Raw genomic sequence first — 15,438 nt, 5'->3', positions numbered from 1 at the left:
TATTGTAGTGGTATCTCATGTTCAGTGCCCATAGGATTGAATACGGTGTCACATTTGATTGGAACAGGAAGCACACTCTGGTCTGTGTGTGACAGAGATAAAGTGGAAAGGCGGTGCTTGGTAGAGGGCCGGAACCCATGACCCGGACCCACACTGCCACATGGGGCTCCAGAAACCTTGAGCCGAGCGCTCTGTCCTGGGCTGGGACGTGCTCGTGCTGACACATGGTCTAGCAAAATGGCCAACCCCTCTCTGCATCTTTTAGGTATTCTGCTCTCCCCGTCTTGGTATTTCCTTTGCTGGCCTCCCCACCTCCCTCCTTTCTGTCCCCCACCTTGACCAGCCCAAACTTTGGGACTCATCCAGTTCTGCAGAGGGCTTGATTTTTGTCAGTGTTGCTGCTGCTGCCCTTGGAACCGGGTTGTGTAAAAGCGTCATGACTTCACTCAGTGTCTCTTGAAGATTGTTATTCTGACCTCATGGGTCATTTTGGTGGGTGGCTGGCCTTGCGATAATTCTGAATGGTAACTCTGGAATTTTATGAATCAAAAAGGCAGCTCCGAGTCGAATGTGGGAAAATGCCTCGTGGGCTCTCATGAGTCACACAGGAAGGAGGGAGAGGAGGACTTCGGTGGCACTAATACGCACATTGCTTTTTCCCCAGGACCCTCTCCTGTTTGTTACCGCTCCAGTAGTCCCACCCCGATTCTAGAAGACCCCAACTACTTTTTCCCAGATTTCCTGCTCTATTCTGGGAGGCGCGAGGCATCTGCTTTGACGGTGGAGGCAAAAGGTGGCATCAGGGAAAAAGTTGGTAAGTTCTTTTACCGGCATTTGGTTTGGAAAAGCAAGATGATCATATGTTTCTGATTTTTAGCCTTTTTTTGCATAACTTTTTCTCTATCCTCGCTTTAAGAATCAGCCAGTCGTATTATTGATTGTCTCTTTATGAGTAGGTGCCTTATTTTTAATGGTTTTGCTATGGCGCCAATAGACTATTTTACGATATCATGTGACGCTCAGCAGACTTCTTATTGCAGGAACTTGAGAGTTACACCATTTATTCCCTAATTTTTCTCTGATTCCTAAATACTTTTTTTGTACCCTTTCCCAGAATCTTTTTTCCTTCTCTGCTTTCACTTTGATCTCTTTTTTGCAAATAATTCAGAAGCTCAGAAGAAATCCAAAACTATAGTAGGGAGGGAGCTGTTTCCTCTATGAAAACTTCCTGCCTATTTTTGAGGGCTTTTGAGATTGGTAAAACTGGAAGGGAATCTTTAAAATCACCGTAGGGAAGGATCTCACGGTTCTTGGCAAATGTGCTTACGAAAAGGGAATTCAGCAGTTTTCGTGCTTGATGAGACCCCATTCCTTTTATTATTCATCCCCAAAAATCATTTTCTTTTGGAAATATATTTTTATTTAAATTTATATTCAAGTTATTCACAGCATTCATTTTTCTTTGAATTTGCTTTCAAATTTCAGAGCAGTTCTTCTGAGGGTAAGGACTGTGCTCTCTTTACCTTCTGCCTCGGCACCTGTCAGAATGGATGTAACAGATTGGCAGTCAGGATTTGCACAGTGAATGTGTGGCCCATTTCAGCCCACATGGATCTCTTCATCGCTTATTACAGTTATTTGGCAATTCATCTTATGTGGACTTCGAATAATCTGTTTTTAGTGTTTGAAATTTTTTATTGTTGAGCTTTGGGTTTATATGTCAGTTATAATATACATTCTCTGAAGGTAGGGAGTAAGTTCGCTTTTACTGCACATGTGGTCTTGCGAAGCAGATATGAAGCCTGCCCATTTTACAGAGGAGAGGTTCAGAGAAGCCAAAAAAACTGGCGTGAGATCTCATAGGTGTGATTTGGGATTGTGGGGGCAAGGCAGAGTGATATGATCAGAGCTGAGCTTTAGGAACCAGCCTGCAGAGTTTTTGAATTTGCTGGGCAGGTATTTTCTGAATGCCTTCTGTGTGTCAGGGTTGTATTATAGGCACTGGAGATACAGCAGGTGAATATTAACAGATAAAGTTTTGCTGTCCGGTTCTTGAATTCTAGTAGAAGAAGACAGATAAGAAATGCAGTGTGGATCGAAGAAAGAGATCAGAGGCAAGTGATATTAGGAGGCTATTCAGGACATCTAGGCAAGTGGTAAGGAGAGCCCAAACCCAGGACGTGGCTGAGGGCATAGAAGTTAGGGTTGCGGTCTTTTGCTGTCTCAGAGACACTAAAAATGTCATCTAGTGCCACCTTTTCTCATATTTTAATGCCAAAAAGAGTAAAAGTGATGTAACCCTTGACAGCCCATGCCAAAAAAAGGCACAAAGCCAATGACATATATCTGTATATATGCACATGTGTATGTGCAAGTATACGTATATCTATATATTTTGTAAGCATACCCCACCTCATTTCACTGTGGACTGAGAAAAACCAGCTTGGCAGTTGATCAAATGTGGGGAGAAAAGGAGACAAAGGGCCAAAAGTTCATCTGAAATTTCTATCTGGATGACTCATAGATGATAAGGATGTCACTTAGAAAAAAAAAAAAAAAGAAACCCACAAAACAAAGAGGCAACCTTGGGGAAGAAAGATGTTTTGAGGGGAGATGATGTGTTCTCTGTACATATAGAAACACAGAGCCATCATTGCATGGAATCGTAGAACTGAGGCTGTTTGGAGATGGTCGAGTTCTGTTCTGTCAATTTGCAGATGAGATTGAGCTCAGAGACAGTAAACGATTTGCTCAAGGTCATGCCAAGGCCATGCCGTAGTAAGAGCTAGAACTTTTACTGTCCTCATGCTGTATAATTTCCTCAGTACACTACTTATTAGCATTGTTGTGAGATGGATACATTGTATATTTCTTGGCGTTCATTAGGTATTCTTTGCTGGTTAAATGTTTGCTCCCCCATTACGGCTTCCCTGGGTTGCGCACTAGGGAGAGCCAGATGAGGTGGCATGATCCTTGCCTGGAAGAAGCTGAGAGTCTTGTGTAAATAAACCATTTCCATCTACCGTGATCATTGCTGTAATGGTGATATTGACAAATGGAGTGGGGACTTAGGAGAAGGAGGGCTCAAGCCTGCTGGGCTGCAGAAGGACACGATTAACTCAGAGGCAGCTGTGAAGCTATCACGTACAGCACGTCTAGGAATTTCCCAAGGAGACATGGTGAGGTGCACCTTTCTAGGGAGAGGGAGCCAAGGCCTAGAGGCAGGAGGGAACTGACATGTCTGGGAAGTATGTGGTCTTAGGTGCTGGTGGCCTGCACCGTTGCTGGATAAGTAAGGCCATACCTGCTACATCCTAGGGTAGAATGTCAGTTTCATCTGGTAACTAACCCCTGAGGAATCTTGTGCAGGGGAGTGATATCATTAGGTTTTCCTATTCGAACAGTCTTTCAGGTAATGTGGAAGATAGGTTGAGGTCTAAGGGGTGGGTTTGGAGGTGGGAATGAGAGGCGTGTCAGAGAACTAGATAAGGAGGCTGCTGGAATTGTCTGGGTATGAGACACCAAGGGCTTTGCAGTGTTGTGGAATGAACACAGATTTTGTTGTAGAATGAGTCAGATCCTGGTTCTGGCCTTTGCTCCTCCTGTAGCATCTGTCATTGCCTTCTCTGAACCTCCCTCCTCATCTGTAAGATAGGGGAAATGGATATCTGTGTCATATGATTTTATGTGCCTCATACGATTTTATGTGGAATAAACAAAATAACGTATGGAGAGAATTTAGCACAAAACTTGATACATCATATACACTTTTCAAATGGTTCTTGGGGTTATATTGTGGTTATTAATAATAAACTTGGAGATTGGGATGGAAATGAAGAAGGTTGGGAGAGATGTTCAGGAGGTAGAATTGACAGGCTGACCTTGGATGTTGGAGGTAGGGGAAAAGGAAGGAATTTTGGAAAACTCCCAGGTTTCTGGCTTGGCAAGGAGTAGATGAGGCAGGGATATGGGGTTTGGTGAGGGTGAGGTTGGGGGTGCGGAAAGCATGTTGAGTTTGAAGAACTAACGGACCGTCTGCTGGTCGTTGTAGGTGTGGGTCCTGAGTCAGTGGTTGAAGACTAGTGGCAGGTGTGATGATGGAGGAAATTCTGTTGAGTGAGGGTGGAGGGCATTCAGGGCAGCACCAGAATTTAAGGAGCAGGTGGAGAAAAGGGAGTCAGAGAAGTGCATGGAGAGGCAGGGGCTGGAACCAGGGCGGGTGTTGGGAGTGGGAGACCTGGATGCTGAATTAGGAGAGCATTTCAAGAAGCAAATGATCAACGTGCAGAATGCTTCAGAGAGGTGAGGTGCATAATACAGGAGGTGGAAAATCCTCATTGGGCTTGGTTGCTAATCAGAGCAGTAGGGAGGGTGTTGGAATGGAGCATCTGGAAAGTGGAGACCAGCGAGTGCAGATCGCTTACTGAGGGCAATCAGAAGAGAAGGGGAGGAGGGATACACAGGTGGCAGTTAGGGGAACATGGGTAGGGCCAAGAATAGGGGATTCCTTTTTGCTTGATCTTGGTTTTTGGCTTGCATTTATTTATTTAAAAAAAAAATTTTTTTTTTTAACGTTTATTTATTTTTGAGACAGAGAGAGACAGAGCATGAACAGGGGAGGGGCAGAGAGAGAGGGAGACACAGAATCAGAAGTAGGCTCCAGGCTCTGAGCCATCAGCCCAGAGCCCGACGCGGGGCTCGAACTCACAGACCGTGAGATCGTGACCTGAGCTGAAGTCGGACGCTTAACCGACTGAGCCACCCAGGCGCCCCTGCATTTATTTGTTAAGATGGGGAAGATTTGGCATGTTTGTGTGCGGAAGGGAAGGGGCCGGTGGGGCGTTTAAAGGAAGGGGAGAGGGGAAGGACAGAGCAAGGTCCAGCAGGAAGCGGGAGGCCTGGCAGTGGAGAGTGGTAGAGACGCTTTGAATTGGAGAAACACTTCCTGAGAAACTGCGGGGTAAATTGAGGTGGCAGGGTATTTGAAATCTTGTCTTTAAGTGCTACTGTGGCTCGAATGTTCACTATTCACCATGCATCAGCAGGCCGGTATTCCTGTGGAATATCCTGATACCTTTCTCCCGCGTTTATCTTTCAGTTGAGGATCCTCTGTGCAACTTCCACTCCCCAAACTTCCTGAGGATCTCAGAGGTGGAAATGAGAGGTTCCGAGGATGCGGCAGCTGGAACAGTGTTGCAGCGGCTGATCCAGGAACAACTGCGGTATGGTACCCCGACCGAGAACATGAACTTGCTGGCCATTCAGCACCAGGCCACAGGGAGTGCAGGACCAGCCCACCCTCCAAACAACTTTTCTTCCACGGAAAACCTCACCCAAGAAGACCCACAAATGGTCTACCAGTCGGCACGCCAGGAACCGCAGGGTCAAGAACACCAGGTGGACAACACGGTGATGGAGAAGCAGGTGCGGCCCACACAGCCTCAGCAGAACAATGAGGAGCTGCCCACTTACGAGGAGGCCAAGGCCCAGTCCCAGTTCTTCAGAGGGCAGCAGCAGCAGCAGCAGCAGGGGGCTATCGGCCATGGCTACTACATGGCTGGGGGCACCAGTCAGAAGGCCCGGACTGAGGGGAGGCCCACGGTGAACCGTGCCAACAGCGGGCAGGCACATAAGGACGAGGCGCTCAAAGAGCTTAAGCAGGGCCACGTCCGCTCACTCAGTGAGAGAATCATGCAGCTGTCCCTGGAGAGGACCGGAGCTAAGCAGCACCTCCCTGGCTCAGGGAGCGGAAAAGGGTTCAAGGCGGGAGGGGGCCCCTCCCCCGCCCAGCCCGCAGGCAAAGCGCTGGACCCCCGGGGTCCTCCACCTGAGTACCCCTACAAGACCAAGCAGATGATGTCCCCGGTCAGCAAGACCCAGGAGCATGGACTTTTCTACAGTGACCAGCACCCGGGGATGCTCCACGAGATGGTCAAGCCATACCCCGCTCCTCAGCCTGCGAGAACAGAGGTGGCCGTGCTGAGGTACCAGCCGCCCCCGGAGTACGGGGTCACGAGGTGATTATCAAGCCCAGAGGTTTTAGTCTGGCGCGTCAGAATTCAACCCATTATGTTCTTAGTGCTTGTTATTTTCAAGGCATGTTAGGTTTTTGCCGTCAGTTTTTTTTTTTTTTTTTCCTGTGCATAATATTTAATAAGCCACTTCTTGGCCAAAATACGTAGAGTGAAACAGAACAGAGAGCAACTAGGGATATTCTCCAAATGTAACAGAAGGCAACTGGGGATTTCTGAGTTGAGGGGAGGAGACTCCGTTGTTGGCTGTCCTGGGGAGCTGTGCCCAGTGGCCAGGCAAGGCAGCAATTTTCCCGGCTGGCTTTGTGGAGAGCGTCCAACTCCCGGAGCATGTTATTACCGTGGGGTTTTATGGAGCCTTTCTTCATTGTAGATTGGAAAGGAAAACGTGGTCTGATCGCTAGAACCGAGGAGTTAAAGAGGCCATAGAAATCATGTAGTCTCCCCTCCATATTGAACAGATGAGAAACTGAAACCTGGAGAGATTCACACATTTCCACAGCCCACAGCTCCGAGGCTTCTGGAGCTAGGCTCACATGTCCCGACCGTCAAAATCTCTCCCCTCCGTTGTGCTAATTCTAATCCCTCTTCTGATGACCTGGTGCATTCAGCAGCACTTGCTGACTGTAAACTCTGTGCAGCCTTGTACCAAGTTCAGAGATAGAGAAAGACTCCCTGCCCTCCAGAACCCGAGGGTGCTGTCCCGGGGGAGCCCGCCTCTGAGTCCATCGCAGCCATGCAGCATGCTGTGTGCTCAGAACCAGGGAGCTAGTATGACTCACAACTGGAGGGGCGGTGGAAGAGCCCCACAGGGGAGATGACCTCCAAACAGGGTCTTGAAGGACGAGCAGGAGCTGTGGGGAAATCATGCGAAGAGAGGAGGTAGCAGAGTGCGCCGTGCAGGGGGCGTGCCGCCTGTTTGTCTCGAATGAGCAGCAGTGCCGCTGGTGGGGGCAGTTTGGCCAGCAGTGGCAGAGGTGTGTTAGAACAGGGAGCGGAGACCGACTGGTAGAGGGCTTTGGGAGTCCTACTCTGGAGTTTGGAATTTAGCCGTAAGCGATCGGGAAAGCCAGTGTTTTCAAGTCGGGACTCTGGTGATGTTTATTAGGCTGACCTCAGGGGCAGTGAAGGGTGGTGATGAAGCAGAGGAACAGGACTGGGGACCATGCGGACCTTCAGGAACAATTTCAATGGTCCAGCGAGGAATTGGGGCCAAGTTTGAGGCCAGAGGGGTAGGGGAGCGTTATATACTGTGAGAGGCGCAGAAGCAGAATTGGTGGGATTTAATGACTGATCAGGTATGGAAGCTGAGGAATCATAGGGCAATTGGAAACCAAGCTCTCAAGGGAGAAATTGGGTCTGAAGATACAAATTTGGGAGTTCCCGGCATTTCGATGTTACCGAGCTTCTTGGGGGGAGTGCGGAGCGTGAGAAGAACAGGCAAGGGGCCACTGCCTGTTATTGGCTATGTCTTCATTTTCACAGAGGGCCTTATTTATCTGTTTCTAAATCAGACGAGTCGAGTTTTCCCTGTGCGACCCCAGCAACTGGGCGCAGGGCATACCTTGGCTGTCCATCTTCCGAACAGGGTGTGACTGGGCCCTGGCAGGAAGAGAGCCAGCCGACGTGCCCTTTTCTTCCCAGCTGCTGACACGTTTCCATGCACTGGGCCAGAAGTGCCAGCTTGGGAGCAGTACGCTACCTTTTAGACCTCTGACGGGCTGCAGAACTCATTCTTCCTAAAGGGGGCACAGCCTGACCCCACTGAGGAATCCAAGATGGGGCCCACGGGGCTCTTGCCTCTTACCCTTTTATAGTTCCTTAAGCCACAGGAGACATTTACACTTCCAAAGCACCAGGTTTGAAGAAGTAGGGGGGAAAGAGTCTTCATATCTCCAATTGGTGCCACATCGATTCCAGAGACTTGTGTAAAGTAGTCTGTGATGTTTATCACACGATCATATCAGAGTTTGGTTTGTGATACTTCACAGTTTTTCCTAAACATTTAACTTAGCCTCTAGAGCTTGGTAGAAGGTGGGAATATCCCCACATCAAGCCACTTCCCTTTGGCTTTACAGCAGTGCCTAAAGTGGGTCATTCTGCTTTTCATCATTTGGCAGTACGTGCGATATGGAGTGGCGAGATATGGGAAGGGGAGGAGGGAAACGCCAACAGGAGATGTACCCAGTTATTTGTGGAAAGTTTCATTTGTCTCAAAGCTATGACATTAAAAAGAAGAAATGTATGAGGGATTTGAGCCAATTGCCAGTCTCGGCAGCCGGATTGACATGGCACATCAAAATGGCGCAGGGGACGTAACAGACAGACCATTGAGGCTTGGCCCCAGAGCTACAAGGGCCCTTTGTGAGCCTGGCCATGGCGAGCCAGCATGGCTCCGGCGGCACAGCCCTGGGCTGACAGAGTAAACAAAGTTGTATCCACACCAGCCCTGCTCCAGACACATCCACCGTGGTCTGAACTTCAAGGGTTGGATCTGAAACTCAGCAGCGTGTGATGTTCAAGTTTTCTTTGAGCCAAGAGATGAGCAGGCCTCCTTTTAATTTCATGGATACATTCTCTTGTGCCGAAAGGGCTATCTGTTTGTCATTTATGGCAATGGTTTCAGAAGCCTGATGAGTCAAATAGACTCCTGGACGTGAAGGAAAAGCCACTGAGTGAGATCATGGAGTCCATCGCCTTGCCTTGTGATGCAAAAAATGGGCTCAGTAGGTGGTGAAGATTCATTCAGTGGTTTTGTCCAATCCTTTACTTTGTTCAGACTTCACTGATTTTTTTTGCCTAGAGGTGGAAAGGTCCAAAAGACGAGTGAGACAAGAGTGTAGAGCTTATGATAAGAGGAGTATGAACTTGGAGTTCTGGCCTTCATAATACTGACTCACCATAGCTTATAAATTCACCTGCCTTGATCTGCTGAAGACGGACATGTGTGGTAGTCTGTTGTAAAGCGTGTTAGTCTCCTCTGGTGGGAACCCCATGGAGAGCCTATCAGTCAAAGCCTCCTTGACTTGTACCACCTTGGCCCTTGTTGTGGGTGAGGCTGATGGAGACGGGGAGACCGAGGTCCTGCTGAGGTGGCTGGGGGGACCTCCAGGGAACAAGAGCCAGCCATGGATGAAGGCTCTGGTTCTTTTTCTGCTCCATACTTCTTACCCTTCAACCCAGAAGTGGAAATGGACGGATACAAAGGAGGACAAGGTGAAAATTGGACAGGCTGTTCTATGTAGAATTGTGCTTAAAAAAAAAAAAAAAAGGCAAGCATTTGGGTGTTCATTCTGACTCAGTTTGTGGAAACAGGACACTTTTAGAAGTAGTGACTTGGGGTACGGGACTGTACCGTGAATGGAAGCGAACGCGTGAGTGGGTGCTGGTGGGTGAGCTGACCTCTGTCACAGCGCTTGGAGTACGTTAATCAAATGCATGTTTGCTTTCCAAAGAAATCTGACCATATTTCCAAAAGTGGAAGCCGAAGATGCCAAAGAATTACTCAAAATATCCTACTTTCTTAATACAATTACTGTTAATATTTTTCCTATACACATTAAGTTTTTCACGTGTTGTAATCCTAGATTATATTCAGTTTAGTATCGTAGCTTTTTTTAGGTAGTTTTGTATCACATTCTTTTTGCAGTGTGTAATTTCCATAGCCATCCTTTTTATTGCTGTGTAATATTTTATAGAACATATAACTTACATCATTTTTTCTATAAATAATGTAATGAACATCATCATGCATATCAAATTTTTCATGCACTGGCCCCTAACCCTTAACCTCTGACCCTTATCCTAATCCTGACCCTGAAACTAGCCTGGCCCTCTTGAGGGGCTTCTGGGCTGCAAGGTGCCGGGCATATACCTTACCCCTCACCCTGGCCCTAGCCCTGATCTTGGCCTTGACCCTGACCCTAACCCTGGATCTGGGAGAGTGGCTTCCTGAATGCACAATGGAAGAGGCTGAGAGGCAGCCTGACTGTCCAAACATTTAAGAATTGGTAGTATTCCAGGGCGCCTGGGTGGCTCAGTCGGTTGAGTGACCAACTCTTGATTTCTGCTCAGGTCATGAACACACCATTGTGGAATTGAGCCCCCAGTCAGGTTCTGCCATGACAGAGTGTTGCCTGCTTGGGATTCTCGCTCTCCTTCTCTCTCTGCCCCTCCCCTGCTCTCTCTCTCGCTCTCTCTCTCTCTCAAAATAAATAAAACTTAAAAAAAAAAAAAAAGAATTGATAGTATTTCTGAAAATGAGTTTGAAGGTGGAGATAAAAACAGAAGGACCAGTTGAAAGTCTATTTAAAGAGTCTTTGGAGCCCAGGTTCCCTCCTTGCTTCAGCTCAGTGGATGGTTACCCTGTCTGTTCTCACCCCACCTGTTCTCTGGAGGGGGTCTCTGAACTTTTGGTTTACTTCTTTAGGAATCATTGTTTGGAGTTGAAATTATTGGGTACATTGTAGCAAACCTTTAATGACGTGATTCCAGATACCTTTGTAAAAATATGATAGTGCCTGTATCACTGCCCTTTGACCAACATTAGTCACTACAGTTATAAAAACTTTGCTAATTTAATAGGCAGATGGCATTAATGATTTTAATTTGCAATTCTAAGCTAGGTTATTGGGGGGTTATTTTACTAGTTAGATGGATTTGGTCTTGAAAATCAACTGTGTTTTTTGTTCGTATGATCTATATGTTATAATGGATTCAGAGTACACTAAAACCTGTTTCCTCTCATGCTTGCCCTGATTTTCCAGTTTCGAGAACTCTGTATGCTGGGCCTGCTGTGTAGGTTACCTCATCCTCGCTCTCTCCTGCAGTTCTGAGGGGTGGGTGGTGTCACCGTCACTGTCATATGGTGTGGGGGGAGGTCCATGATGTGCGTGGTAAACCCTCAGGCTTAGAGGTGAGTTAAAGTAACGTAGTCCCAGGCACCAGCGTGGGAAGTGCAGGAGCCAGTGGGCAAACCTGGGTTTCTCTGCCACACGCTGCAGCTCCCAGAAAGGGAGCCCTCGGCCACCCACTGTATGTTGCAGTAGAGGCAAAAATACGGTTTTTATTTGGTAGCTCTCCTCTGGCGAATTTCTAATCAGATGTATATATCACACCTGATGTCCAGCCTGTGCTCTGCCCACTTCTGTTTTTTGCAGGAGGTCTAGAATACGGATGACGTATTCCAGACTCTAGGGGGAAAGGCCTCTAGATGCCCTCTTTGTCTCCAGGTATCTTAGAAGGCCTAGGAGCAAACTTAAGCTTGCTGACGGCTGTAGCTGTGAGCTACGGCTGGCTTCTGGCTTACTTTCATTTGGAGGGGGGGACCGAGGCAGTGTTGTCTGCCTTAGCCTCTTTTTAGCAGAATGCTTCAGTTATGGAAGAGAGGGTACTATTTTAATGACTAACTTTTGGGGCGCCTGGGTGGCTCAGTCGGTTAAGCGGCCGACTTCGGCTCAGGTCATGATCTCGCGGTCTGTGAGTTCGAGCCCCGCGTCGGGCTCTGTGCTGACAGCTCAGAGCCTGGAGCCTGTTTCGGATTCTGTGTCTCCCTCTCTCTGACCCTCCCCCGTTCATGCTCTGTCTCTCTCTGTCTCAAAAATAAATAAACGTTAAAAAATTAAAAAAAAAAAATAATGACTAACTTTTATGGCTCAGGCAGTATCGATTTGGAAAAAGACTAAAAATGACTCCTGTCCACGAAGAGAGCACTCTCTTTCCACCTGTCCATTGCCCTTTTTTGTCCTGTATCTTGGCTGATCCGCCTCATCAGCATAGGGGGTTTGATTTCCTAGCTTCCCGGGAGCAGAGAAAAGAGTGGTGACTGTTTACTAATATTTTATTCATCTGTGAATGTATTAATTTGATATTTAGTATGTAGGTGGATACGTTATAAAGGCCTGAAATGGTGGTGTTTGACCCAGCCCGCTGTCCAAGGCTGATAAAAGATGATGGAGCAAGAGGTGCTGTGGACTTTCTTGCACAGAGAAGCTTGCTTGCTTCTCCCCAGGGGCCCGTCATCTCCACCACCCTCTTCCCAGCAGGACAGGGGCTTGCCATTTCCTGTAGTCAGAGAGGGAACATGTGGGTGTAACTAATGTCCTAAACCGCTCATGTTTTCCTTAAAAAGTGCACTGTGAATTCTGCCCCCCCCACCCCTCCCCCCGAGAAACCTCCAGTGCTGGCTTTATTTAGGATAGATGACATTCTCTGGGAACATGCCAAATGAGGGTTCAGGGAGGAGGGAGGGAGCCAGAGGGGACACAGCCAAGGAGCACATGTGGCAAATGAAAGAGAGAGAACACCTCTCCCCAGGAAACTCCTGTCAATCCAACTGTGCAGCCAGAGTGCAGTTTAAAACACAAACAAGCATAAAGATTCATGCTAAAGAGCAGGGCTTAGTTGGTGGGCTTGGCTTGAGGTTTGGAATGTGCCGTATTGCAAGAATGTTTGGTGGTCCCATCGTACTTTGACTCGGAAATGCCTGGAGGAGGAAGGAGAATTTTCAGAGTAAGTGTGTTTCCAGAGTGGCGATTTGTGGTTCATCCAGTTATGAAAATGAATTGCTATGTAGGACAAAAGGTAAGCCAGATCCAAAGTTGTTGGATTAAAGACTATGCATTGCCCTTAACAAAAATGAGGCTATGGAGCCTCATTTAAATTCCACCAGCTAAATGTGTGTTTTGAATACCAGCATTAGAATTTAGGAGTTTCTACAGTTTTTAAGCTGGATTATGGCTGGATGAGCTAGGTAAAATGCTGTTTATTCTGAGAAATGGCTCTGCAGTATGGGAATTTCAAAGGCTAGGGTCAAGTTCAGGTTACTTTCTCAGGAAACCTAACACAATTCCAGCTATGATGCATTAAACAAGTGACTTCTTCAAACAAGAGGATTGTCTATATCCATCCTGCATAGCAATAAATCTGATCTTAGTTTACGCAAGACTGGAGTCTTAATTTGGGCATTTACGAGTCTTACCGGTGTCTACACAGCCAACGGGTCTGGGTGGGGAGGCTGTGGGTTTGAGAGAAGATTTGAGGAGTTTTGAGTTCTGTCTCTTCTGTTTTGCAGTCAGTTGTGTTAAGTTCTCTGAGCCTCAGTTTCCTTATCTGCAACTTGTTACGGTTGATGTTTTCTAAAACTAACTGATTTTTCACTGCCAAAAAAAGAAAAAAGAAGGAAAATGGAAATTACCCGCAGTCCCATTATCCAGACTAACCATTGTTAAATACTGTGTTTTCTGTGTTGCTTTGAGGGTCAGAAAATTATAAGAAAATACTGTTAGGTTGGAAAATTCTATGTAAATAGGTATTTTTGCTTAAGGAGAAGTCTTAAAATTTGAACCTCTTCACCATGAGCCAAGAAGCTCTTTATTATTTCATTTCATTTTTTCATTCCTTTACCTCGTTTTGTTTACTTTCTGATTATAACAATGCAGTTTTTTGGCTTATCTTTATTTTCTAATTTTTGTAAAGTTCATGTATTCCTTAGACAGTAAATTTTTGTTTTAAGTAGCCATACATGTTCGTTGTGGAAATTATATAAAGAAAAATAGGACAAGAAAAAAAAATCCATAATCCCATCACTTAGCATTAGTCACTCTGACCCTTTGTTATAATTCCTTCCAGTCATTTTCCTGCACATTGTTTTTCACACATACTAGGTGAAATTCGAATATGTGTCTTATCTTGAGAATTTAAAAAAATCCTGGGGTGCCTGGGTGGCTCAGTCGGTTGAGCATCTGACTTAGGCTCAGGTCATGATCTCACAGCTTATGAGTTGGAGCCCCGCGTCAGGCTCTGTGCTGACAGCTCAGAGCCTGGAGCCTACTTTGGATTCTGTGCCTCCCTCTCTCTCTGCCCCAACCCACTTGCATTCTGTCTCTGTCTCTCTCAAACATAAACAAACATTAAAAGCAAATTTATCAAAAAACAAAAATCCTTTCTTAGGGACTCAGTTAGAACTTGTTGAACTGAATTGTTAATGTCAGTAAACTGAAAAAGGTTATTTTGATTTTATTTCTCTATTAATAACTTTGCTTTGGAAAATGTATTTAGCCGTCTGCATGTTCTCTTTTGAATTCCTTGATTACATCCTCCATCCATTTATCCACTGATGTTTATTTTCGTATCATGGTTTGAAACATTTTGTCCATCACACAAGCCAGATTTATAAATGTTCGCAGGATGGCCTAATTGCAGATGAACATATAGTTTCATACGTTGGATATGGCTTGCTGATCACCCTTGCTGCTTGGGGATGTGGGGACCGCAGAGAGGGGACTGCTGGTCTATTTGCATGAATTGCTCTGACAGTCACTGAATTCTGGAATTATCTCCAAAATGAGGCCTTTTGGTGAACGTATAGCAGGGTCTTCAGCAGTGCTGTCCAATAGAAGGACAGTGTGAGCCACACGTGTCTGCTTAGAAATGTTCTAGCAGCCATGTTTTCTTAAGAGTTAAAAGAAGACAAAGTTAATTTTCAAACCTAGTTTAGTTAACCCATTAAAAACGTACCTTTAAAAACATGTTTTAGTTAGTTAAAACTGTTGTCATTTCAACAGATAACCAACATAAAACAAAAAGCTATTAATGAGCTCTTTTACATGCCTTGTCCTAAGTTCTCAGATTTTGATGTACATTCTACCCTTCTTGCGCATTTCAGTTCAGACTTGCCACATTTCAGGTGTTTGGTAGCCCATGTGGCTCATGGCTACTCTTTGGGACAGCACAAGTCCAGAAGGAAGGAGGGCTGTGTCCGAGAGAGAATGTCCTGATGGGTCCAGACACTACCTTGACATGATGCTCTCATTCTGCATCCCGCTGCAGGAAAGCTGCTCAGAAGTCGGAGATTCTGTGGCGCTGGAGTGTGCCTTGATCCCTTACTGAGCTTGAGGATTAGGGACCGTGGTGTTTGAAGACGAAGGGACATTCAAGGGTGGTACCTCTTGCCTTTCTCCTAACACCTATTGGCAGTGCGTGATAAGAGAGGCTAACAGGTATTAAGTACTTCCCTAAAGAGAGACACTGTGTGCAATGCTTTGTATACCTTATCTCACTGAATTCTCACCACCACCCTGTCAGGTGGATATTATCATCATCACTTAAAGGTGAGGAAGTTAAAAACTTTTCCACGGGTACCTGGTTAGAAAGAAGTCAAAGCAGAAAAAGGATACCCCATACTAAAGAGCAGTGCTCTCTTGTACCAACATGGGAGTTAGCCCTCGTGCAGTGCAAGGAGGGTGATTTCAAGCCCCGTTCAAAGTCCATTTTTAGGCTTTGTAAAGGCCTTGAAGTCTCTGCTTTGTGAATCCTGAAGGTTGCATACTTTAAAAGTAGGATAATGTATGGCATGAGATCAGTGAATGCCCAAGATTGTAAGAATTAAGTGATGCAGTTGACGTAA

General features: G+C 46.2%; 1 protein-coding gene across 13 annotated transcripts in view; it reads left to right on the top strand.

Moving 5' to 3' along the window:
- Positions 1-15,438, top strand: part of AMOTL1 (angiomotin like 1) — a 160,771-nt gene that overhangs the window by 82,421 nt on the left and 62,912 nt on the right. For all 13 annotated transcript variants that reach the window (XM_058687429.1, XM_058687427.1, XM_058687426.1 and 10 more), the window contains 2 exons: positions 665-814; positions 5,099-6,017. In XM_058687429.1, the coding sequence (XP_058543412.1) occupies positions 665-814; positions 5,099-6,017 (1,069 nt within the window). The remainder of the gene's footprint in view (positions 1-664; positions 815-5,098; positions 6,018-15,438) is intronic.

The sequence above is a fragment of the Neofelis nebulosa genome, chromosome 10 (assembly GCF_028018385.1).
Source record: "Neofelis nebulosa isolate mNeoNeb1 chromosome 10, mNeoNeb1.pri, whole genome shotgun sequence".
Lineage (NCBI taxonomy): Eukaryota > Metazoa > Chordata > Mammalia > Carnivora > Felidae > Neofelis > Neofelis nebulosa.
The sequence above is the reverse complement of the archived record's forward strand: the minus strand, read 5'-3'. Positions and strand labels throughout refer to the sequence as shown.